This window comes from Gadus morhua, chromosome 19 (genome assembly GCF_902167405.1).
Source record: "Gadus morhua chromosome 19, gadMor3.0, whole genome shotgun sequence".
NCBI classification, from domain to species: domain Eukaryota; kingdom Metazoa; phylum Chordata; class Actinopteri; order Gadiformes; family Gadidae; genus Gadus; species Gadus morhua.
In genome coordinates, this window is record NC_044066.1 from 17,138,421 (window position 1) to 17,162,909 (window position 24,489).

At 46.6% G+C, this 24,489-nt stretch overlaps 1 protein-coding gene across 3 annotated transcripts; it reads left to right on the plus strand.

Annotated features, from left to right (window-relative positions):
* The first annotated feature begins 391 nt into the window (after positions 1–391).
* tspan11 (tetraspanin 11) lies at positions 392–16,961 on the plus strand. 3 transcript variants are annotated; one of them, XM_030341805.1, is made up of 9 exons: positions 424–617; positions 849–925; positions 1,694–1,803; positions 5,567–5,758; positions 8,615–8,689; positions 10,051–10,155; positions 10,591–10,749; positions 11,796–11,882; positions 15,274–16,961. In XM_030341805.1, the coding sequence occupies exons 3-9, from the start codon at positions 1,717–1,719 to the stop codon at positions 15,331–15,333; spliced, it is 765 nt and encodes a 254-aa protein (XP_030197665.1). In that variant the 5' UTR covers positions 424–617; positions 849–925; positions 1,694–1,716; the 3' UTR covers positions 15,334–16,961. The 3 variants fall into 3 exon arrangements, with proteins under 3 accessions (XP_030197664.1, XP_030197665.1, XP_030197666.1); XM_030341804.1 differs by lacking the exon at positions 849–925 and having other exon boundaries at positions 392–617; XM_030341806.1 differs by lacking the exon at positions 849–925 and having other exon boundaries at positions 1,669–1,803.
* Positions 16,962–24,489: the final 7,528 nt, after the last annotated feature.

Below are 24,489 nucleotides of genomic sequence, written 5' to 3' on the forward strand. Positions count from 1 at the left end.
CAATACTGTCTTCTTGGGGCCTGGAGGTCAGCAGTTCAATACATCCAGGGGGTACTTTACATAATGAGAACGAAGGGGGCAGATTTATTGTCTCCTGTGTTTACTTAAGTTGATTACTTGGATTCCCTACCAACAACAACAAAGCTGTTGGTAGCTATGGTCGTTTTTTGATTTCACCATCTTAAAATATGGTGTTTTTAGCAATGCAGACACACAGTCCTATGGTCACAATGTTTCTTCATGCATTCCCTTTATCTAAATAATTTTCTTTTTAGTATTTGACGTTGCATTGCTTATTAAGCCCTAGTAGGCATGCTGCACTCCAACGTGCCCACTGAGCATGAAACCATGTGGTGGTTTTAGTTACATTTTAACCAGTGGTTTGCAGCGTGCGTTCATTCACTCAAAGGGTTGGGGGCGGGTTATCTGGTCGCTTCATTTCCTGCTCGCCCGCGGCCCACACTGGCCCCTTCCCTAAAGTCCGACTACCGTCACACACGCTCCGAGGAAACCTGCTGCTGAGACTATAAGCAACAAGCTGAACACACAGTGTCCCTTCCGCAGTGTGGACGGTGCATTGATTTGGAGAGGGATTGATTATCAAGTGGTTCGTCCTGGTGAGTAGTTGTTTTAATAAAGGGCAAATCGTAGTTCGTCCACGGGATCTTAGCGACCGCACGCTATTCGCCAACTTTGTAGTGCGCAACAACAATGCAGGTGCAGATATCTCCTGTCCAGGATTTAGTCCTTCCTTGTCCCGTGAACAGCCACACAAGTGAAAACGTATTTTAATCTGTAAAGATTGGACGTTCATTCGCGATAGTAAGTGCGATATATTTGGGCCAAAGTCCGCAGGAGTGCGAGTTGGTACAGTCTCCTCCACGTCATTCCCTGGGGAAGCAGCCGACATCTCACACCCGATAAGGTAGTCTTGACCCGGAAAAAGGACCATTCACTTTTAAGCATGCGTAAAAAAACCGAGTTTTTTTTAACCCTTTCCCATGGAAAACAGCGATTTCTTCTTTTAATTAGTGATTTAATCACGAACTGATAACGTCACTTCAGCATTTAAAACCCCGACGCAAAAATCGTGAATGCCCAAATCCCGGGCCCTACATGGCATATATTATGATAAATATTAATGATCTGATATGTTTGGCCCCAGGTTATTCACATATGCCTGGTCCCGCTTCCCTAATCCTCCCACTGCTATGAACTAACACACAAACAAATATCACAATTAAAGTAATCAACACATGGCATGGCATGTAATGAGGATCCATCATTTATCCGCAACAATCCCAACCCATGGCTAATCTGGGGCACATTACTCCAAACTGTCAGCAAGATATTACCAGAACATTCCAGCTGTTCACTCTCCAAATAACAACTTTTGAATCACTCATAATTCCTGAGATAGACATGCTTGCTATATTTCATTCCATTTGAATTTACTAACTTAATTCCCGAATAAAAGGCTTGTTGAACCTGTATAATTGCACACTAGTAAACACTTAGACGTTGAACAATGTTCAGGTAGGGTATTTTAAGAACGTGCATTGAAGAACTATTATAAGACACACACTTTATCACGTTTCAAGTGGAAAGAGGACATCTGTTCTATATTTAACACTGGGACATTTAATTCTGCCTATAAAAACCCCACAGGATGTTTTACTTTGTGTGATTCCAGAAGCAGAAGAGTGAGGCAGGAAGATGTCGACAGCGTTTAAGGACGACCAGGGAGACTGGCTGACCGTGTGTTTGAAGTACCTGCTCTTTGTCTTCAACTTCCTGTTCTGGGTGAGTCAACCTTGAGGAAAACAAGAACCACCAAGTAGTGGTTTAGGGGAAAACCTCGGCTTTGGCGTGTTTATGTAATTAATACGTCATTGTTGATGGATAATTGCTGTTTTAGTTTTATCTAGTCCATGAGAACATTTCTGAAATTGCCAATCTTGTTTAAACGTACTGTTAGAGAATCAAAGGGCGACAACCACTTTGTAACTTTATCACTGCACCCAGCCGTTCAACGTAGGATCTAGTTACCTTTAACCAAATCCCCGTCGCCTCTCTATTTTCCTCTTGAATCAATTTGGTATGTGGGAGGAAAAGGCGGGGGCATCACATGTCGAGCAAAAGGGCAGTGAAGAGGCTGCATCGTGTAGGTGGAACGTAAACATGGCATGATGGCATTCAAGCTCCAGACGCATTCTCCATGGCCGTGGTGGTGGTGGGGGTGGTGGCGGCAATAGGGAGGTGTCCGTCCAGGCCGGAGTCCTGAAGATCGGAGAAGGCTGCTGAGTCTGCGCCAGAATGGGCCGAATGTAATGGACTTGGCCCAAAGTGACTCATCGATTATTTAGTGCCTTTGCTGCATACGCGGGGAGTTCTGTACCAAAACCCCCACGCCCTGGCAACGCACTGCTGGATCTAATGTTTGATAGTGCAGTCGCCCATTAAAACTGTGCTCGCTCACTCGCTACTGGGCCTTCATGCACGGGTGAAGAGACAATGTTTGGGCTGGCTTTGAAACTCCCAACAACTAATAAAAGCGTGTTCTGTTATGTCTAAAGTTTAACTTTTTATTTTTTCGAATTTGGTTTAGTCAGAGAGCAGAACTTCTTTGTTTTGCACTTTTACGTACAGGAGCAAACTATTAATTTCTCAGAGGCGTCTACCGTTTATCTTTCACTCCCACGAGACACCCCAGGTTCTCTGCTTACTGGCTACCACCCTGTGAGGTAGGAAGGGCGGGGCAACCGTGTAAAGGAAATGAAACCAAACATGAGTTTAGACAGGGAACGTAGAGGGAGCGGGCTGTGTTCTTATGCACACAGCCCGGTGTTTGCCGTCAACTGTGAGCCTTTTTTTTTTTTTTCCCATCTGCCACGGTCCTGCCAACCACTGTCCCTCTCATTATCTCCATTGTTCCCGTCTCATCCTGAAAGTGCTCATTCTGTTTCCTTTTTTTTTCAATCAGCTTGAAAACAGCATTTAAAGCAACAAGGGAACTGGGGCTTTGTGCTAATGTGAGGGAGGCACAGATGTCTAAAGCCACTCGGGGGGGGGGGAATTATTTGTTATTGTTGAAACACTGTTTTTTTTGGCAACTTCCAATCGAGTAATGGCGACTCCTTCTTGGTGGCAGCAGACACAGCAGTCACATGTGTGACGACCTGTAGGTCCCAGTATACCCTTTAGCCCAGCTGCCTCTCGGGTGACATGGGAAGGACCAAACCTCCTCACTGAACCCCTGCCGTTGCCTGAGGCTTGTAACAGTATAAGACTAGTACTATTTTCTAAAATAGTAATGTCTTGTGTGAATGGGGTTTACCAAGAGCAGAACCTACTGCAACCAAGGTGCAGTAGGTAGGATGGAAGTGGTGTAAAGAGAGAGAGCGGAAGAGAGCTAGATTTAAGAACTAGACAAAATCGAGTCCCCTCCGCTCCTGCCCTCATTACATCTCTGAACCAATCACGAAAGAGGTGCCCTGATTGGTCAGAACGGAGGCAGGAGTATTCAACCTGTAACAGATATTATCACCGCGCATTTCACTCCCTAATAGCTGACGGATGACCCTGGCATTGATAACAAATTAAACTCGCACAATAGCTCTTAAATCCTGCTTCCTGCAACTTTGTTTTTAACAAAGTGGCATCTGTAGGAAACTCAAAGACAAAGAGGGCTGGGGGGGGGGGGGGTGGTGAGGACGGGGTTAACACGGAGAGGAGCGATCGAGGCATTTCCTCCGTGCCCGGCGGTGACACTGACGAGGGGAACAGACGCCGGCTGGGCCACGCCCGCCATTGTTATGCTGCGGAGCCAGCGGCGTGGCCGTCACGGCGGCGCTAATAACGGCCACCCCCCCGGTGTGCTCTTTGGCCTGTTGTTTCTAACGCATTCGGCCCGCCTGGCCTCCCCCTCCTCTCCGATGAGCTCTGGATCTGTTGCCGTCTCCCCTCGCCTCCTCTCCCTTTCTCCCGTCCCTCCCACGCTCTCTGCCACAGAGCTTCCCTTGTGCTTTTCATAGATCTATATTTTCTTCTTGCATGATAGGGAAAGTGTTGGTGTTAGTCACTTATCTTGATACACATTTATCTATGTCTGTGTAGACACTGTTTACTTGCAAGTAAGTGAGTTATGCTTCATTGATTAAGCGCTTTTAACACATTCTAACTTTTGAACTAAAAGTTACATAATCCGAAAGAACTGGAAGGATGCATAACAACCAAATAATGATAGAATATGCTGATCTTTTTATTTTTATTTTACAATCTCAGTGTCTCTCCCTTCTCTTCCCCTAAGTTCACTGTGTGTCTTTCCCTCAATTCGAAATGTCCCCCAATTTTAATACAGACTTCCCAATCCCCAAGTCATCCTCCTTGTTAGCCGTTTCTTCCATTCGCCCCTCTCATTCCTCACATTCCTCCCGTCTTATCATCTGTCTCCCCATCCTCCTACATCGCCCTCTCTGTCCAGAGGTTGTCTTCCTGCTGTTGCCACGGAGACGCTGTTGTGTCAGCTATGCCCCCCCCCCCCCCCCTGGCTGGCATTCTCGTTTGGAAATGCATTCCAGAGCCCTTGACGTAATCCTAACAACCCCAACCAAGTCAACTGTTAATAGTTAACCGTTAACTCGGTCTCTGAACTGATGACTATACACAGCCAGTCCCAACATGAGCCCTGACCGATTCTGATGTCCTCCTGTGTTTTTGACCTTGACCATATCATCAACTGGGCGGATGCTGGTTGGCCTGTGGGTATCATGGAGTCACTCTATAAGCTCCATCCTCTTAAAGGTGTTTTCAACAACCTAGAGAACACTTTCAGCAACAGGCTGCTTGTGCCAAGGTCTTCATTCTAATTGCTCCACCTGCTGCAGCCTTCTGCTTTATCCAACGAGCACAACGGATTCAGAATGAGAACGGGGCCCAACACCATCGATTGTAGGGAGAGTATAAATAGATACGTGATGCGGTGGTCTGTCTCATCTCCTCTCCTGTGAACCTCTTCGCAGATGTTTTATAACCCGTGTTATTATGGTCTGTCATACGTACGAAGGCTGTAGATCCCAGAGGGGGAAGCTGAGTAAAGTGAATCCATCAGTCTTATATCATAGAGCAGGGGTCACCAACACAGTGCCCGCGGGCACCAGGGCGCCCGCTAGGACCACATGAGGCGCCCGCATGCCTGTTCTAAAAACAGCACTACTCATTCTTGAACAACTCTTTCCCACCTTTTTTAAGTCATTGTTGATAATTATTGTGAGAAATCATTAACATGAATTAATTAATTAACATGGCTTCACATAGATGAGTATCATTAATCATTGATAGTAATAGATAACTAAAGGCAAACTGAGCAAATTTGTTATGTCAGAAGAGTGTATGGAACCGGGTGCCCTTCGTATGACTCAGTGCCCATGAAGCAGCTCTCAGGTTCAACAAGGTTGGTGACCCCTGGCCTAGAGCCTATGAGGCTAACCCTGGGGTTGTGTTGAGTCCCGGCCCCACACCACTGTCTTACCCCCCTGCCTCCCCCCTCCCCCCCTCCGTCCCCCAGGTGGGCGGGGCCGCCGTGCTGGGCGTGGGCGTGTGGACGCTGGTGGAGAAGAGCGACTACCTGAGCCTGCTGGCCTCCAGCACCTTCGCGGTGTCGGCCTACATCCTGATCCTGGCCGGCAGCCTGGTGGTGGTGACCGGCTTCGTGGGCTGCTGCGCCGTCATCCGGGAGCAGAAGAGCTGCCTGTCCACGGTGAGGGGGGGGGGGGGGGGGGGGGGGGGGGGTCCGGGTTATAACGATGGTAGTCAGGGTACAAGCCCTCCGCGAGCAGAAGGCTGCCTGTCCACGGTGAGACCCGGGTTTGACCCTCAACCATGAGATTCGGGGTACAATCCCTGTGAAAGGGTTCAGAGTTCTGTATTAAATGCAATGGTTGAACTGTAGATTGTTGTCCAGGTGAAAAATAATATCAAAAAATGTGTTTTGGACCCTGATGATGATGATAATAATGTGTGTAGGTCGTGAGTATAATTTAAGCTAATGTATCCAATGATTCTTTACCAAAACAAAAGCCAATACCACGCTGACGACCAAAGCAAAGTTTCATTGCCCTTGCCGCCTACTTTTGGGTTGTCTATCAAACAACTTTATTTGATTGTCTGTGACAAATGAGTTCTGGCTATCATCAGTCAAGGCGTAGCTTGCTTGGATGGCTAGCTAAGTGGTTTCCAGTCAGATTGTCATGTTTGGCATTGTAAACCGCATTACAGAACGACAGGGAAGGTTGTGTCAACGTGTTTTTGTTCTATACCACTGCTGTGGCTGCCGCGATAAATCCTTCGGAGTCGCCCAGATTTATGCTGTTGTTTTTCTGTCATCTACTGCTGCATTTCCCCACCCTACTTGACACAGCGGAATGCGTTTCTCTCACTGTGGAGCAGCAGTTTTCCTTTCTCTTTTAGTGAGCTACACTTCAGGCCTGCGTTCAGTGTTTCAAACCAACACGAGAACACACACAGACACAGGTGGGGGACAAGGTGTGTCGCATCATTCCCCCATCCGTGTGTGTGTGTGTGTGTGTGTGTGTGTGTGTGTGTGTGTGTGTGTGTGTGTGTGTGTGTGTGTGTGTGTGTGTGTGTGTGTGTGTGTGTGTGTGTGTGTGTGTGTGTGTGTGTGTGTGTGTGTGCACTATTTATAGGTCTGTCCCTTGTTCTTTTCACGCTCTGTGATGGAGGGTATAAGGAGTGTGGAGGTGAAGGGGTTACATTGTGTGTCTGGTTTCCTAGGGGCTGCATGTGGATGGTGTCCTGATTTGCTGATGGTATGATTAACCTCAGACACTATTAGTTGATTGGATGTCTGCTGAGAAGGATGAAGAGACAGAGTGCGTGTGTGTGTATAAAGTGGTCGGGTACTGACGAGATATTGTGTAACACAGGTTGATTTTGAATATACATAGTCATATTACTCTACTCTGGGGATATTAATGGAATGCTTGTATCATTATTGACATAACTTGTCCTCGTGTTTGAGGAAGATCAAACGATGTTAGAAACTCCTTTGCGATCAAAAGTCAAGTATTTACAATCCTTAAAGACAACTCTGGTCGACCTTGCCCTTATTTTCTCACATTTTCCGACGACGGCACAACCACAGTTGAGGCGTTTTGGTCAGGCCCATTTATGATGCTCGATAAACCCAATGCAACCACGCTGAGGTTTGCTATTGGCCGGACTTCTCCTTCTTAGCCGTGATTGTGGCAGTGGTTTGTCTGAGCCATCGTTTCCTTTGTCTTGCTCAGTCAATGAAGTGGCATTTGTCTATTCACAATGGCTTGAAGAAACGGCCAGTGTGAGCTTTCTTTCGCTTTCTCTCTTTCTCTTTCTCCTTTTCTCTGTGTGTCTGTCAGTCTTGCTGTCCCTGTCTCTCTCTCACTGTCTGTCGCTCTCTCACTGTCTCTCTCTCAATTTTTGTCTGTCATTGTCTCTGTCTGTCATTCTCTCCTTGATTCAGGCATCCAAGTATCCCATACAGTTGAGACACAATTCCTCAAGTGTACAGTAATCTGTGAATAACTACTTCTTTATTTATTAACCAGGTAAAGTCTGGACAATCCAGTCGGGGTGATCAAACCATCGTAACCGACTCAACTGGCTGACCTAAAACTTCCGTTATCAATATAATTTGTCCAAATTACTTCCTTGTACGAATGTAAACTGTGGCAGTATAGCGCTTTCATCAAAGGCTCTTATCACAAAGACCAAAGGCCTGAATTGCCATTGTTTACATTCGTTGCAGGCCGCAGACCGGAAACAGACACACACATAACTGCTTACAGTCTGCTGAATAAATAAAAACGAGGCACAAAGGCATTTAATAATGTCTTGGTGAATGCTGCTTATATCTTTAAGGGTTGATACAAATGTAAAATTGGAACTCAGTCAATTTCAACGGGATCTCTAGAAATTTCCAAAGGGAAGGGGCTCGAAAATAACGGCCAGTTTTGCCAAATACTTTGGAAGCTTAGTCCATAATATCATGGTCTGACAGTTTGTGTACGTTAACCCTCACACCTTATAAACACGTGAACACGTGCATCATTCTGCTGCTTGATATTTTAGGGATGGGTTGGCGATGGCATGCCCCACCCATTATGTGGCAAAAAGAAATCTCAGGAAGAGAGCAGGAAGGCACTTTGCCAGCACGAGAGCAAAGTGACAGCATACGGGGCTGTCAGTTGCGTGGTGCTTCACATCATGTGCGTGCACAATGAATGATTTTTCTCAAGGCAGACTATAGTACTGCTCTTGCAAGCGGAGAAATACTGCGCTCGAGTGCGGTAAAAGTATTCGCAATAATAAATAGTGTGCAGGGATGGCCGGGTTGGTTGTGTGGGCGTGCCAGTCATTTTTGCTCGCTCATTCTGGCAGCGAGATGTTTCCATGGCAGGGGGCCTGGTGGAGTGAAGCGACTATATCTCCCGTTGCCAAGTGCTCTGATGTAACACTCCTAGTGACTGGTGGCTAATGGAATTAAAAGTTGGTGATGTTGCGTTTTTGTTTTATGTTCCCGGCTAATTTTTTCCCACGTTTCTCTCCAACATCCCAGTATTTCTCCTGCCTGCTGGTGATCTTCTTGATAGAGCTGGTGGCTGGCGTCCTGGCCTACGTCTACTACCAAAGGGTGAGTCACACACACGCCCACACCCACACTAACACACACTCTTCTGCAGAAGTCATAATGCCCAATAGTTCTTATTTTGAGATAACTACCTGCCCCTGTACAGGGATGCTGGTGACAGCATGATGTTTTAGATAATAAGCCCCGTCACATGCAGACACTATGATCTCATTATTAGTCTGTGCCTCCCCATGCCATTTCCACTTTAGTTTTCTTTGTTCAGTAATTAGCGTTGGAGGAGCAACGTGATTAGCATTCAGTAATGAGGTTAGGTCTGGTTGAGGCTAGCGCCGTAGAGGCTAGGCTTCAACCCACCATAGAGCTCCTCTTCCAGATGGTCCAGCGCCAATTATTAACCGGATGAACAATTAAGAAAATAACAGAAGGCAAACATGCACAGCTTCCCAATGGAAACTAATTTTTCTAAAACCAATTCCTGGTTGCAAATTCATTAAATTGCCAAACGTTTCTGGAAATGTCGAGTGTTCAGAGCAGGCCTAGTTTCCAGGAGCTACCCAGTCCCGCGGATAAAAATCAGTAAATAATATTTTACATTTATTTATTCTTCGGTTTCTTTTCAATGGTTCTTTTTCCAAACCAGGGCGTTTCCCTGTCTGTCGTTCTCCCCGTGGCGCCCCCTCCTCCAGAACATGCTGGACTCAGAAGCCTCATGGCCTCCTGCTCTGTGTTCAGGGTGACGCCTCTGGGGATTCTCAGAACGTTCAATACTCCCGTCAGGTCAAATCGGCACCTTCTGCAACTCATCAAAAAGCCTGTTCTCATATCCCCTCAGCTTCCTCCCAGGCCTTCCAGGGCTTCTATTGCTCCTCCGCGTGGGCCCACTCTCAATAGATCCGCTGTAATAGAGGGAAAAGGTTCAGCGAACGGCGGAGGATCAATTGAACGATCGGGACCCCCTCCGGGCACCGAGACAAAAACCTCCATTTTTAAAAGGCCCGTCTTCTTTCCGGTTTGCCGTGCAGCGCTCCGGTCCCAGCAGGATTAGAGTGGGGGGGGGGGGGGGGGGGGGGTGGTTCCTGCCTTCTCTGCCTTGCACCAATACCGCTCCTCACTTTTATCTCCCAAATAGATTTTTTTTATACCCCCTCACACATGCCAGCTGATGTCTTTCTTTGCTTTCCCAGTTTTTCCTATGCTCTGTGAATTTCAATATCAGTGAGGCCAGTGAAGTCGAGACTTATCTGTTGCCAAACAAAATATCTGTTATATTGCATGTGGGAAGCACACACCACCTAACATACTCATACATTTACCTACGTCACATTCCAACAGGGCATTTTCATTGGTTAATATCTCTCTCTCTCTCTCTCCCTCTCCCTCTCCCTCTCCCTCTCCCTCTCCAGCTCAGTGATGAGCTGAAACAGCACCTGAACCAGACCATGTCTGAGAACTACGCCCAGCCGGGGGCCGAGGCCATCACGCTGGCCGTGGACCGGCTGCAGCAGGACGTAAGTGATCCTCCCCACGCCGTTCTGATTGGTCAGCCGCGGGCGTAGTAGTCGGAGTCATGGTAACGACGTATCCCTGCTCCCCTCGCTTAGAAGCCGAGCGGGTTGAGCGCGTACCGTACAGCCTCAGTCCTGATCGCAGCGACCCGGGTTTGAGTCCCGCCCACGGTCCTTTGCTGCCTGTCCTCCCCTCCATCTCCCAAACCTTCCTCTCTATATCTAACTCTATAAAGCATCAAAATGTAAAATAATTATACGAAAAGTACGACCCGAGAATTTAGTCAAATCCAGAGAAATAAGGTCAATCGTGATTTCCTGGCGACATGGTTGCTGTGGCAGGCTGTGTGACGGCTCCTCTTCTAAAGTCTCTGTCTATAAGAGGTGCCACCATGCATTGTTAATGCGTGTCTTTCTTTGTGGCCTGTCGCGGGACAGTTCAAGTGCTGCGGCAGCAACAACTCGGGGGACTGGCTGCAGAGCGTGTACATCGAGTCGACAGAGTCGCAGGACCGGCTGGTTCCAGACAGCTGCTGCAAGACCATCACCCCCCTCTGTGGCCTCCGAGACCACCCCTCCAACATCTACAAGGTGGAGGTCAGTGCTGGTCCCCGGAGCGCTGTCGACTGGAGAACAGGGACGCTGAATGAGTTCCATTATTTTGGGCGGTGCGGTGGAGGGCACAGTAGGATAATGTATATCACGTTAGCAAAGTCGTAGTCTCGGTAAGAAGTCAAATACGAGGTTTCCTGAAGTGTGCAGGTAAAAGGTTAATAAAGGTGGAAGCCAGTATAGTATTATATTAATTGAACTTTATGCTTTCAGGAAAAGTATGAGAATTTCTAATATATTGTAGTTATTGGGCTCTGTCAGACAGTCTTCTACTCATGCAGCTCAAGACCAATTCAAGCTCAAAAGTTATGACTCAACTCTGTTTTGGCGGTATTCCCACGAACGATCTCTGGACTGTTTTTGATGTTGAGCCAAGCGCCGAGATGAGTCTAGGAGTATTTTAAGAACCCTCAACAATCAATGTTGTCTGCTCAAGCTCATATCTTATTCATTTTGGGAGAGCTCTTAGCCCAGTGGGAATTGCAGGCCGCTTTTGTTGTCTATGCAGGTCGTAAAGGGGAAGTGACCTTTGCCTTTATGCCTCTCATCTGTGGCACTACCCTGTTTTAACTGTCAATTTTGAGATCCAAGATCAAAATAAAATGGGGCGTTTTATAGTTCACGTTTTGAGTATTTATAAAGTTCATAAAAGTTACCGTAGATGGAGACAAACCCAGATTCAGACTTGAAATTAATAACTAAATTAATTCTCATCAACAAAAAAGGAAACCAGGCTAATTTCCAGGAGGTTGAGTGGGTTGGCCGGTAACCGCAAGGTTGCTAGTTCGATCCCCTGCTCCTCCTAGCTGAGTGTCGAGGTGTCCCTGAGCAAGGCACCTCACCCTCACTAGTAACGACGAGCTGGCTGTCGTCTTGCGTGGGTGACTCCGCCGTCGGTGTGCGTTCATGAGTGGGTGAATTTCAGGCAATATTGTAAAGCACTTTGGATAGAAGCGCTATATAAATCAGTACGTTGACCGTTCTATGAGTGGCCGTGTGGTCGCCTCCTGACCGTTGTTTCGGTTCCTCAGGGCGGATGCATCACCAAGCTGGAGCAGTTCCTGGCGGACCACCTGCTGGTCATCGGGGCCGTGGGAATAGGCGTGGCATGTCTGCAGGTAAGTCCACACGTTGGAGTCACAAGCGGAACGCTACCTTCATGGCTTTAGTCATATCGACAGGTGTCAAACCTAAACAAAGATAGTATGATAACGTTTGTTAGTTATATAAATAGCACCATCGTCTCAAACCTGCACTAGGTACAGTTTCACATTAGCACCCTCTTGGGGCTTGGGGTGTAGCTACAGTTATAGCTTTTAAACTTGGACTAGAGTAAAACCATTCATAAAGAACAATTCCCTGGAGTATTGATCCATGTATGGGCACGTTATATACTTCAGACACTTTCTAGGTCAGATATTTTTTTTATAGAATAAATAGCTGCAGTAGAGAACTGACGAAGTGGCGATTTAAAGAAACATGGAACACAAAAAAACAAACTCATTCCGTTTGCGATGTGCATTCAACTGTCATGTGTGCAACATGCATGAAATTACTGGTTGTGCAAAGTGGATTTATCATCTTACAAACTATGCGAGTGTAGATGACTCAATTATTTTTGTATCCTTAATACTGATGCATCATAGTTTGAGAAGATCAGCTTCTTTAAAAAAGGCAAATTCTCATCTCAGCTCCCCACAAAGCTCCTTTCACTGTCACTCCTTGCCAAGAGATGGAATGAATCAAATGGATAGGCGATGAAGGCCTCTGGCCTGGGTATAGGGTATTAACACCATTTTGTCATTTTCCAATTCTGTCTGCCTCAGGCTCCTCTTGGACTGATAGAATAGATCCAGAGCTTTTAGGACTTATTATGGATCCCTCGGTAAAATACAGCAATACGTATAATCATCCTGGAGCCTGTGTCACCGTTTGGTTGCCTAGCAGCCGTCTTAGTTGGGTGGTGGAACTGCAACACTATATCAGTGAGGACTGTCGGAAAGTAGAGCTATTCAACACTTAATTATTTTAACTAATAAATCCTAACAATTGCAATCTTTTTGTTTCTACCATCGACCTGGTCTACTGAATTAAATGGCAAATCTCTGTTGCAACTTTAGTCTCCGCCAATAATATCTCAGCAGGAGGAATCTGGGAGCTTGAATGTGTTTTAAATATGAGGCCCGATAATACCGGGGAGGGGACATGGATCTGGTGAGGTTAAGATTAGGAATAAAGTTTATGTTGGTTATGGTTAGTATTTTGTATTTGTATGTTTGACGATTTATGTACACACAAACTCTCAGTACCTTACATTCATGGGCCTACTTATTTTTCGCTAACATTGGAATTATTTCTGTACATTTAGGACTCGAGACCTCAGTGTTTAAAACACATGAACGTTATCTCACCGTAGATCTCATCACTGCTTCTCACCGTAATAAATGATTGACCGTATTAAACTAAGGGCCATCTTTGTTCTAAACGCCAGCTGGGTGGGGAACGGATTGCTTATTGTTTCAAACCAAGACCGAACCAAGGTGAAACGGGCCCATTGACACCGATGAGTCCTCTGAGAATAGAAGTCTTTCCTTAGCTGTCGGTGCTTCCCAAGGTTGAGTATTTTGTACTCCTCCTGAATACGCTGAAGGTGTTTTACTGCAACATTGTCCAACCAGGCTGTGAACAGAGCAGAGCTCCTTCCCTTTGCTTCTTGGAGATTTCCTGCTGAGCCCTGAGAAGTACGATGAGACGGCACGGTCTTCATTAGAGTCCCGTTGGATTATTCACTTCTTCCTGTTCATATTTCCACTCTTGTCTGCATAATTCCGACACTATTTAAGTGAAACCAATGGATTATTGTTCTCCTTATTTCAATTTTGCAGCTTTAAAGAAAATCATTTATGTTCTCCGTCTGCAGTCTAGTTTTGGGTCCGTGTTGCAGAGTGTCCTTATGTCTGTGTGTCCTTATGTCTCTGTCTCCTATGTCTGTGTGTCCTTATGTCTCTGTCTCCTATGTCTTTGTGTTTTTGTGGTGTTGCCATAGCTGGTTGGGGCTGTCTTGACGGCCTGCTTTCTCTATCTACTGTATAAAGAAGAGGAGGACGACTTGGCTAGCTTGTGATAAGCGCTAATGCTACCCTTGTGGAATTATCCGTCCCTGTAGTGGAGGGGACAAGGTTAGACGGCATGGTGGACATGTGATGTTTGTGTCTTCTGTCCTTGTCTTGTCTGTGTCATGTCCATGTTTGTTGGATGTACGCGAAGAGCTGCTAGCGTATAGCACAGTGCCTAGCATATGCTTGTCTCTCATTGGCTGAAGTATTTGACTCGTCGAATGTCTTGAGTTTGGCTTGCTGCCTTCTTTGTTTGCACCCATGAGCACCTCTGCATGTCACTCACTCACTCCCTCCCTCACTCATTAACTCAACATCTACAGGTAAAGGCAACTTGAAGTATTCTAAATACATGTTTTCTGATCCACCCAATCACTAGCCACTATATTAGTGATTTAGAATCCAGTTTTTTTTTGTTGTAATTGGCACCTTAATGAGATATTTGTAGCGGCGCTGCAGTCATACCTCTTCACCATCACTGTCATCAGTCTGGAGCCTCTCCTCCATGTGAACGATTAACTCCTTCACTCTTCTGTCATTGGCCCTCTGGCCCCAAACGTCCTCCCTCCCTCCCTCCCTCCCTCCCTCCCTCCCTCCCTCCCTCCCTCCCTCCCTCCCTCCTCCACCTCCCACGTCCTCTCCATCATATAAATTGTCTCCGTAGGGGGTGGAGGAGGAGAGAGGGGGGGGTGGAAGAGGATGGGGGGAATAGGAGTGGGAGGAGGAGGAGCGAGGAGGATGGGGGGGAATAGGAGGAGGAGGAGAGAGGGGGGGGGGGGTGGAGGAGGATGGGGGGAATAGGAGGAGGGGGGGGGGGGGGGTGGAAGCGGCCGTAAGCCGAGCTAAAGGGAGTCCTTGTCCTTATTTCTGAATCCCTTCCGGCCTCACTCAATGTGTCCTCCTCTTCCTCCTCCTCCTCCTTCTCCTCTGACCTCTCCCTGACCCCCCCCCCCCCCCCCCCCTCGTTCATCTGTTCATCCTTCAGGTTTGATTTGCTGGCGTCTGCACACACAGCACACATGAATGCACGCATGTACGCAGGCGCACAGTGCAGCAGCTTGCCCGCTTCAGTTTGCACGGAGCGGGCAGAGTGCGTCGCATAGCGTCTCCGCTGCGATGCTCGGTGTACGTTTTAACGGCCAATAAAAGCCAGTCTTACCTTTTCTTTATTTTATACACACACAGTCGAGCACACACGCTGTCGGCTCATTCCTTCTCCATGGCAACCTTCCGCAAACAACCCCGTTCCCCCCCTACCCCCCTGCTTCCACCAGAGTCAACGCCATCCCCCCCCCCCCCCCCCCCCCCCCCTCAACCCACCAGCGCTCCCCCCACCCCGAGTCCGTGTCTGTGGCGTCGCCGTGACGACTTAACCGTGCACTTCCTGTTTCAGATCTGTGGGATGGTGTTTACCTGCTGCTTGTATCGGAGGATCAAGATAGACCCTTACTGATCCCCCCCCCCCCCCCCCCCCGGGGGCGGGGCCTGTACGAAGTCCAGGGGGCGGGACCTGTACTGAGACCCGGGGGCGGGACCTGTGAGTTTCACTGCGGTGATTGGCCGATCACAGAAGGAAACCCAAAAACCAAAAATGACTTTTCAAACTTGCGCTCTTAGTCCCGCCGACACGAGCGCGCCGTCGTAGTCGAATTAGAAATCGCCGTTGACCAATGTGCCTGATGTTCAATGTCCAGTCCATGAGTCATTAATTGCAGGAAATGTTATTTTTTGTCAAGCACATGGGTAGCTATGCTTGGTAGCATGCCTAGAAGGATAGAAGGATGAATGTGTCCCTTGAAGTGTGTGCGCTACGACTACTGTTGATTTTGCAATGTGCCTTATTCGCCTAGCGGCCATCTTGGCTCCAGCTTATTGCTAAACGCTTTGAAGGAAGATGGAGCCAAGATGGCGGCTCGTTGAATAAGGCCCGCAACGTATACTGTGGACATGAAGGTCAATGCAAAGCTATCTAACACAAACGTAAAGTATCTAACATTCGATACATGTTAAACAAGAACACTTTGTTTCTGCTAGTGAAGTAAGACAGCTGTCCCGCGTATAATCACATTGTGCCTGTGTTAAAACCATCACTTTTGATAATGCCTTAAATCACTAGCAATCAAACGGTGCGGAAATTACATGGTTTTACTTATATTTGTATATCCACTATATTTAATAGTATGTTGAATTGATGCTCTAGTGGTATATTTAGTTGTGATTTATTTTTAAAGTAGACCTATCTTATTGGCCAGTTTATTTACCATTTCCCAGCTATGGCTGACCTGCTGGTTTATATGGCAGATTTAAAGCTTCAGCTATTTCTTGTTTTGCCGTTATTGTATTTACCTGTTGAACATTCCACAATCAATGTTTTTTTTTTTGTGTAACATTGCCAAATATATATATGCGTCTTTACGTCTTTACCGTTTGCCCCGTTTGATATTGGCGCAAGCGCTCCCCCTGTTGGAGAGTTTGGGTTGGGCAGCCACTGTGCCGTGCCATTCCGCCACCACCATAAATATGTCCCTACATCCGCCATACATTAATACATTCCTGTTGTATTACAATTAAAAGCTTTTGCCATTAATTACTATTGAAAGATCAAACCGCTTAGATACAATGGCAAGTAAAAATAAATATGCTGATTCTTTTTTATAAAAATTTAGAATATCATCAAAAACTCCCATATTGTGCATTCCTGTCATGTTAATTCTTGTGGAAAGGGCTACGTGAAGATTAATTCGGTTCTTATTGGTATACAGCAGGCATCCAATAACATTATTTCCTTGTCAGTCTGTAGCTCTGAACCTAAACATTTGTCTCACCTGAGCCTTGATGCCAATTGGGTACAAAATGATTAGGACACAGACTATTTAAACAAATGGTTATTTAATAAACTGGCTTTCTCATAGCAGTTGTGAAATCTGTTTCACTTATTATTTCATCGTAATGAGCTTCTTGTCGTAGTCTGCTGCATAGCACCTGAAAGAAAGACACTGGGGGTTTTGTATTAGCATGTGCTGTTACTGACTGTCTAAGAAATATTTTGGATATCGTAAAAAATAAACAAACATTTGTTCACGTGCTTGTCTGTGTGTAATGACATATTTTATATTTGTATGGCATTAAATGAAGCAATCGTACTTAACAATCGTGTTGGAGAAGGCGGACCGCTAGAGGGCGCCAATGATTTACAAAACCGTTGGCTGCATGATCAGAAATAGTAGTTGACGACGTTGTACAACTAATTTGCATTAGCTTCTGTCATTAGGCAAATTACTTCAGTAGACCGTAGAATACTCAGCATATTAAGTAGGCCTATACATCATACAATTGCCATGGCAACAGCAACCGTTAAGGCAGTAAAGACTTGCCATCTGCTTGTTCTCTTTTTTTCGAGTAAATAATCGAGTTATATGGTTGCCTTTTTTGAAATCGGGTCACAAAGGTCAATGCAGGACAGCTAGTACAAGTAGATGTAACACAACATTTGAAATAAATATTTCAACGTCAACCTGCAAGCTAAGCAGTGAGGTGACGACAGAGCGAGGACACGTGGGGGGGTAGTACCTTTTTTATCTTTATCAGCTACAGGAGGATTGCTCACATTTACTGCAGACAGCCACAAATCTCTCAGACACACTCACACATACACACGAAGGGTTCTGCGCAGGCAAAAAGGGCACTCAGCACTGACAGGTCAACACACACTCACCGCAGTGAGACTGAACACACACACACACACACACACACACACACACCCATTAGCATGCGGTATACACCCCACGCCTGGGGAGACCTGAGTGGGGGAATTGGAAGCAGATGGGAGTCTCTCTCTCTCTCTCTCTCTCTCCCCCTCCCTCCCTCCCTCGTTCTACCTCTCCAACTATCTTGCTCTCTCACATTTGTCATATCTCACAGCGTGCTATTGAAGCATATATTTCAACCGGGAGGGGGGACGGGACACATTGAAGAATCACCTCTGTGCACATGGTGAGGTATCCATTTCCCAGAAAAGAGCTGAAAGAAGGAGTACAAGTTGGGTTTCCCACGTGGGCTGTCAAACACGTAGGAACCCTCAAGACCGAGCTGTTGTCCCGAGTGGAATGGTGTGTGTGTGTGTGTGTCTTTTCCGGTATGTGTGGTGATGATATTTTGGAACATTGTAGACGCCTGCATGTCCGTACATGTAAACTTCATGCCGTCGTAACTGTATTCCCTGGACATGGCACTTTAAGGATGTTAACTTGGGGGACTGATGTTAACGATGGGCCATCTTGGTTCCCACCCAGCGAGCATTAAAAACCAAGATGGCCGCCAGCCTGTGGATGTTCCCTGTCCCGTGAACTCTTGATTAGAAGAGATCTTTATTTGCCTGCCAGGGGAATTTGTCTTGCAGAACACAGAAGCAATTCCCATAACAACCCTTACCACATACACCCCCAGTATACATTACACATGAATACATACAAGACACTCAATCTCACGGCTCCTTATCTGCTGCCGTGAGGAGATGGATGCTTGTGGTGCTGAATTGTGTTGCTTCTCTTTTAGGTCACGTCCTCTTCTTGTTCCTGAACGCCATCGGGGTTCAACATGCAATGAGTCGCCTTAGTGTTTATCTCCCAGCAGATGATTGAGTTGTATGGACCGTCGAGTGTGATCTTGCGTGATCGCAAAACAATGAGTTCTCACGCACAGGCGGTACAATGAACATAACCGTCCTTAAGATGTTTATCCTAGCTAATGGGGGTGGGGGCTGTAATATTCCGCCATGTGTCTTTTCAAAAGGCCAGATTTTTAGCTTGCGCTGCTGCTAAGCTCATGCTAAGTCGAGAACCAGTTTGTGTTTACCTAAAAGTTGTAAGACCTTCAGAAGATCATGTCTCAATGCTCCTCTTCCTTTGTGTTTAACATTCCAAAGCGCAATGGTTCTCATATCCTTTCATCAGACATCAACACATTCTTGGAAACATAATTAGCAATCATTTACACTTTTTGATCTTTTGGCAAAATGCGTTTTCCACTGCAGTTTAATTATTTGTTTATTAACTTTACCGGAGCGTGGCACATGGTTTGTCTTACCAACCGTTGATTCCCAGCGTGCAACACATGGGTCAATGTACCGAGCGGGTCCACATGTCGTCCCCCCCTCGTCCCCCCCGTCCCCCCCCGTCCCCCCACCCAGAATCGACCTCTTGCCCAGTGCGTGTGCTTCCCCGAAGGCCAGCCCCTGGCCTGTATCTGGGAACACGTTAGCTCGAGTGCTAAATGTGCTGGACAGATTCAGACGGGGGGGGGGGGGGGGGGGGGGTGGATCAAAGAGGGAACAGAAGAAGGAGGGAATGAGGGAGGGGCTGCTGTTAGATAAGAGCAGGACATCAAACCGCCCCGAGATCTCTCCTCACGCCAGCATAAATCCAGAGGTTATATCACTGTCAGCGTTCCTCGTGTCTAAAGTCCCCCCCCCCCCCCCCCCCCCCCCCAAACCGACACAACGCAGGAAAGCCAGATGTGCCCTGCAAGGATGTACATCGCATCAAATCGGCAAAATGTTAAAAGGAGAATTATCGCTGCATGGTCCCAGGCTGACTTTTAGGGACCTGATCAAACCGAGCAAGAGGGAACCAATTCTTATTTTGATCTGTAATACGATGATGAACTTTGTTTAAGGGTTTGAAAATGTACGATAAATGATCATCTTGAACAGAATTCATTCGTAAAAAAAATATAGACAAATGCACTCATGAGACATACTGGAGGATGCCCGGAATGCTTCTATACATACATTGAATATTTTTGCTTCAAAGTTCCAGCAGTCGAATTGCGGTGGTGTGAATGTTCTCTGCGTGCCACGGCGTTCTGCGTGTCCCGATGCGGGGAAGGTAAAACACAATGCCTGATGTACAGGGAGGAATGGTATGTTCCACACATGTTTACTATTCAGGCTCGATGAAGAGATGATCGACTTCCCCCCGTTTTCCTTCTCCTGTCTGTTGATTATTCCACACTCTAGACACCGGGCAAATGTTGCCTTTAATACAACGGGGCCTTTTGAGTTACCCAGGTCTTACCAGTCACGTCAAGGTTGATTTACGATGTGGGAGGGAATCAAAGGGATTCTGGTCACGTTACAAACCCCGAGGTGAGGTGTGTAAATATGGACGTACACCTTCCGGTGTGCGGCGGGATTCAGAAAGGAGCCCGCCATCTGCTGAACAACCGCTTCCTGAGCCAGGGAGAAGATGTGGTTTCAGACAAATGTGTGTGTGTGTGTGTGTGTGTCTCTCTGTGTGTGTGTGTGTGTGTGTGTGTGTGTGTGTGTGTGTGTGTGTGTGTGTGTGTGTGTGTAAGAAAGCCTGACTAGCTGATCATTGAGTATACGTTTTAATGAATGTATGGCTTTAGGAAGACATACAGCTGTACAGTGAGAGTGGAAAACCAGGAATCTTCTAAGAGCAGGGCTAAGCCACAAATATTTACCAAGCAGAAATACCAGCGGAGCAACAATAAAACAAAGAGACGTGGTATCTTAAAAAATAAAAGTTGCAAGCAAAGGTTCAGTCTTAAGCTAAGAAGGGAACATTCACATGACCGACAGGAATCAAAGGAAGGCAAACTGTAAACAAATGCATTTCACACAATACCCATTTTGTATATTTATGTATCAATTAAAAACCACACAATTCAATCTATATGATCAATTATATCCCTTTCACAGTGTGTGTATCTACATGATGTATACCAAGTGTGTGTGTGTGTGCTTAAGTGAGTGAGTGCGTGCCTGTTTGGTCCATGGGAGAGTGAAGCGCGGGTGGAAACAGCCTCTCGGTCAGTGTTTCAGAGAGTGCGCCATGAGGGCGGGCAGAGTGATGTTGATGAGGGCTGTTGATGGACGCAGAGCAGATGATGGCGGCTGCCTCTACACGCAGGCACCTCACCGCACCGCACGGCTACGAAGGAGAAGAAGAGGCCTCTGGGGGACGCGTTTAACTACTTGGTGGGGGAAACAAATGTAAACTGCCCTGCCAATGTTTTACTTAAACCTTAAAGTCAGTAGAAATTAGGGAGGGTATTGATAGGGACCCCACAATACATATATAACAATGATATTTGAATGCCGATATGATATATATTGTGATTCTGTCAATATTCAACATTTTTGTGTGATTAATTGTACGGGTTTGACGTTGGGGTCGGGGGTCTGCAGGTCAGCCATTGTATTTCAAACCAAACAGAACAGAACGTAGTTTATTCAGACAACCACACTATAGCTCCATCTGTAGGACAAAACCATTTATTAGCTCCCACTAGAACTACATTGACGTTTCCGTCTTAAAAACCGCAAGCAAAGTTTCTTTGACAACCTGATGATACTAGTATCTTTAAAGCAAAGAATGGCGATGCTCACAGGAATGTGTTTCTGTCCCCCATCCCTAGTGGCCACACCAAGCTCAACGCCCAAACCCTGAGCAGCAGTAGAAGGAGAAGTTGAAGAAGTAAAGCTTCACTGCGGTTCAGCCCGCCGTTGAGTGACAGCCTCCCAACGATGTGTTGTTGGTTAGCGTCGACCTCAGCCATTGATCACGCTACATTAACGTGTTTATGGAAAACTCTTGTTTTCCCGTCTGATCCGTCACACACACACAGTTTGTTGTGTTTTGGGTCAGGTTTATCTGATCGGCTTACGTTACAGATAAACTTCCAAGGCGCTGATTTTGTTTCTGCTGGAAAAAAAGCCAAAAGCAGATGAGGTTTAGTTGGTTTTTGTTTGGTCAAACAGAAATGGCTTGAGTCAGAGAAGGCCGCAGAAGTCACGCGAGACGTTTCAGCATTGTGTGCCCTCCATGTACTGCACACTAAAACGATCCCGGAGCATGTTTAATGCATCCCACATGTTATCGATGTGCACCGTCTAATAAATAGATAAACAAATCGATGGAATATTATGCAAAGGTTAATGAAAGGTTCTTACGGGTTGGTGCGTCCTCAGTGGTGTGCTTGTATGTGTGTGTGAGGGTTTGTATACCGAACTGTATCCATGCCATCTAGCCTGGCTCTTTCAGTGAACCAACAGCTTGACAGTTTGCCTGAGGAACAGATCCTCTCGAGACCCGACGCCAGGGAGGATGAGGAAGTTGTACATCGCTGCCGGTTCATTACGCCAACAAGCGTTTATTTATTCTCCAAGAGAAGGGAGAAGAAATGATGAGGGTGGGGAAACTATTTGGACAAAAAAGAGGCGGGAGTGATAAATACAAAATGGGCATTGAAACCGAAGAGTGTGAGTCAAACTTTGAGATCGATGGAACGAAACGAGAGCTTTAGAGTAACCTTGGCTTGGTCATGTGAGATGGGTGAGAAGAAATTGAGAGAGAGGGAAAGAGGGGGAGATGGGGTGAGACAAAGAGAGGGAGGAAGAGGGAAATGAGAAGGACAAAGAGGGAGAGAAAAGAGGAAGGAGAGACATTTTGAGGGAGTGAATGAAAGACGAACAGAGAAGAGGGTGAGAAAGAGGGAGAGAAGAGAAAGAAAGGGAAGAGATGAAGAACGGGGGGAGAGAGGCTGAGAGAAAGCAGAGACAGAGAGAGATGGACGGAGGGAGAGACGTGGGAATGGAGAGAATGAGAGGAAGAGAGGGGGTACTGGAGAGGAGGAGAGAGGAGAGAGAGACAGTATTGGGGCCTGAGTCAGTAATCAGTCTGCTATGGTAAACAGACCTCTGGAGTACCATCCAGGAGGTAAACACTCCAACACATCACCGACGCCGACCTTGGGAGTGAGGCGGCGGGCTGCACAGATGGTGAGGAAGGAAAAATTATAAATGTTTGGATTGCGTAAAATATACAAAAACATATCGCCAAAGACGCATTAGAAGTGTTCATGCCGTACCAAGGAGGTACACCGATGTCAGGGGAGGTTTGACCATGTGTCGGCCATATTGAGGACTGTATGGTGATGGCCACGCGATGCAACAGTTTAGCCAGCACTTTGGAACATTTTCTATGCAGCCGTTATCGTTATGCTAGGGTATTATAATTTATTTAATGAACGAATCAATCCATGTCGGTTTTCTCTCTAAATAAATTTGATCTGTGCAGCACCATGGCGAGATATGTTTCACATAAGTCTCAGAGTCAGTGACGGTGTAGAAAAGCAGTTCAACGTGATGGATGGATTTTATTATTATGATACATAATCTTAAATAATGTTGAACGAAGGTGCTGGCTGCATTGCAAAAGTGACATCGTTCCAGACATACGTTTGTCTGTGTCACTTGTCTTTTCACAAGTGTTTTAAAGTTAGCTTAGGAGAAAACTTTAGACCATATACCGAAACCCCTTTGGCATATGGCTGGAAGCTCAGGGTTAATTCTCTTTAGGAAACATTGCGCACATCGGACCGGTTCATCTGAAAATGTGACATGTTTACATTACACTTTAATACTCAATTTGGGGGAGATTGAACCATAGCCGCGGTATTCACTCCATCTTCCGGCTCCATATAGACACTTAACGAATGGCTACAATGGGGATCGCCGTATAAACAAGCGATAGCGTTTCACGGAGAGTGCGCCGTTTTGTTTACCCATGTGGCCGGGAGGCATCAGCCTTAATTATCTTCCCCGCCGAAGCGATAGCTTGTGTCAGGCATGGAGGTGAGCAGCTGCAAGACGAGGCGCTGGGGCGTCCTGTGGGACTCAGGTGAGGTCATAATAACTCAGCGTTTGTATCCCTGCTTTATCCTCGCCAACAAGGTTCTCCGTACGTCCTCGTAGACCCGCCTGCGGCCCGGTCTTCCCTGCGACCCCCGTCTGTGAAACGTGTCAACAAATTAAGCGATAACCAAGCGAGTTGATTGATTTAACAGCGGCTCCTTCAAAGTTCGAACTCGTTATGTAAGGTTCTTTAAATATTTCTCCCATGTCTTTTTTCCCCTTCACACTGTTCTCTTTACTGTCGGGTGTCTGTGAGGAAGATATCTCACAAGGAGAATTTGTTTCCCATGATGCATTGAGGCCGTCGGGATCCGAGCGTGGACTTTCTTTTCCCCTGACTGCTTTGGGCGAGTTAGCCAGGAAAAAGGGATTGGCTCACTGGAGCCATAACTCCTACTTTTGTGGGCTGCCGAGAGGCTACTGTGAAATCTGCATCTGTCTGGAGCCATCAGCCCCCTCTATCTCCCGGGGTTCCAGAGGACGTTGGTTGTCCTTCCAGCGGTTCTGCTGTATATTGGAACCGGTTCGTTCCGGTGGTTTATACGCGTGAAATCACATTACAATCTAATATCTCGTTTAACTTATTTTTTGATGTAGGTTACGTATGGATATATTTTTGTTTATTCTCAAGACTCAGACGCCCATGACTGTTAATTTGACTCAGACTTCCGAACTTCCAACCGTGATCGATGTAGAATTCCAAGTGTAAGAGTGACCACTGAGGTTCCATGTGTGTGTCGTCCATCTCTGCATTGTGTGACTGCTGCGTTTGTCAGCAGTGTGTCGTCCGTCTCTGCGTTGTGTGACTGCTGCGTTCGTCAGCAGTGTGTCGTCCGTCTCTGCGTTGTGTGACTGCTGCGTTCGTCAGCAGTGTGTCGTCCGTCTCTGCTT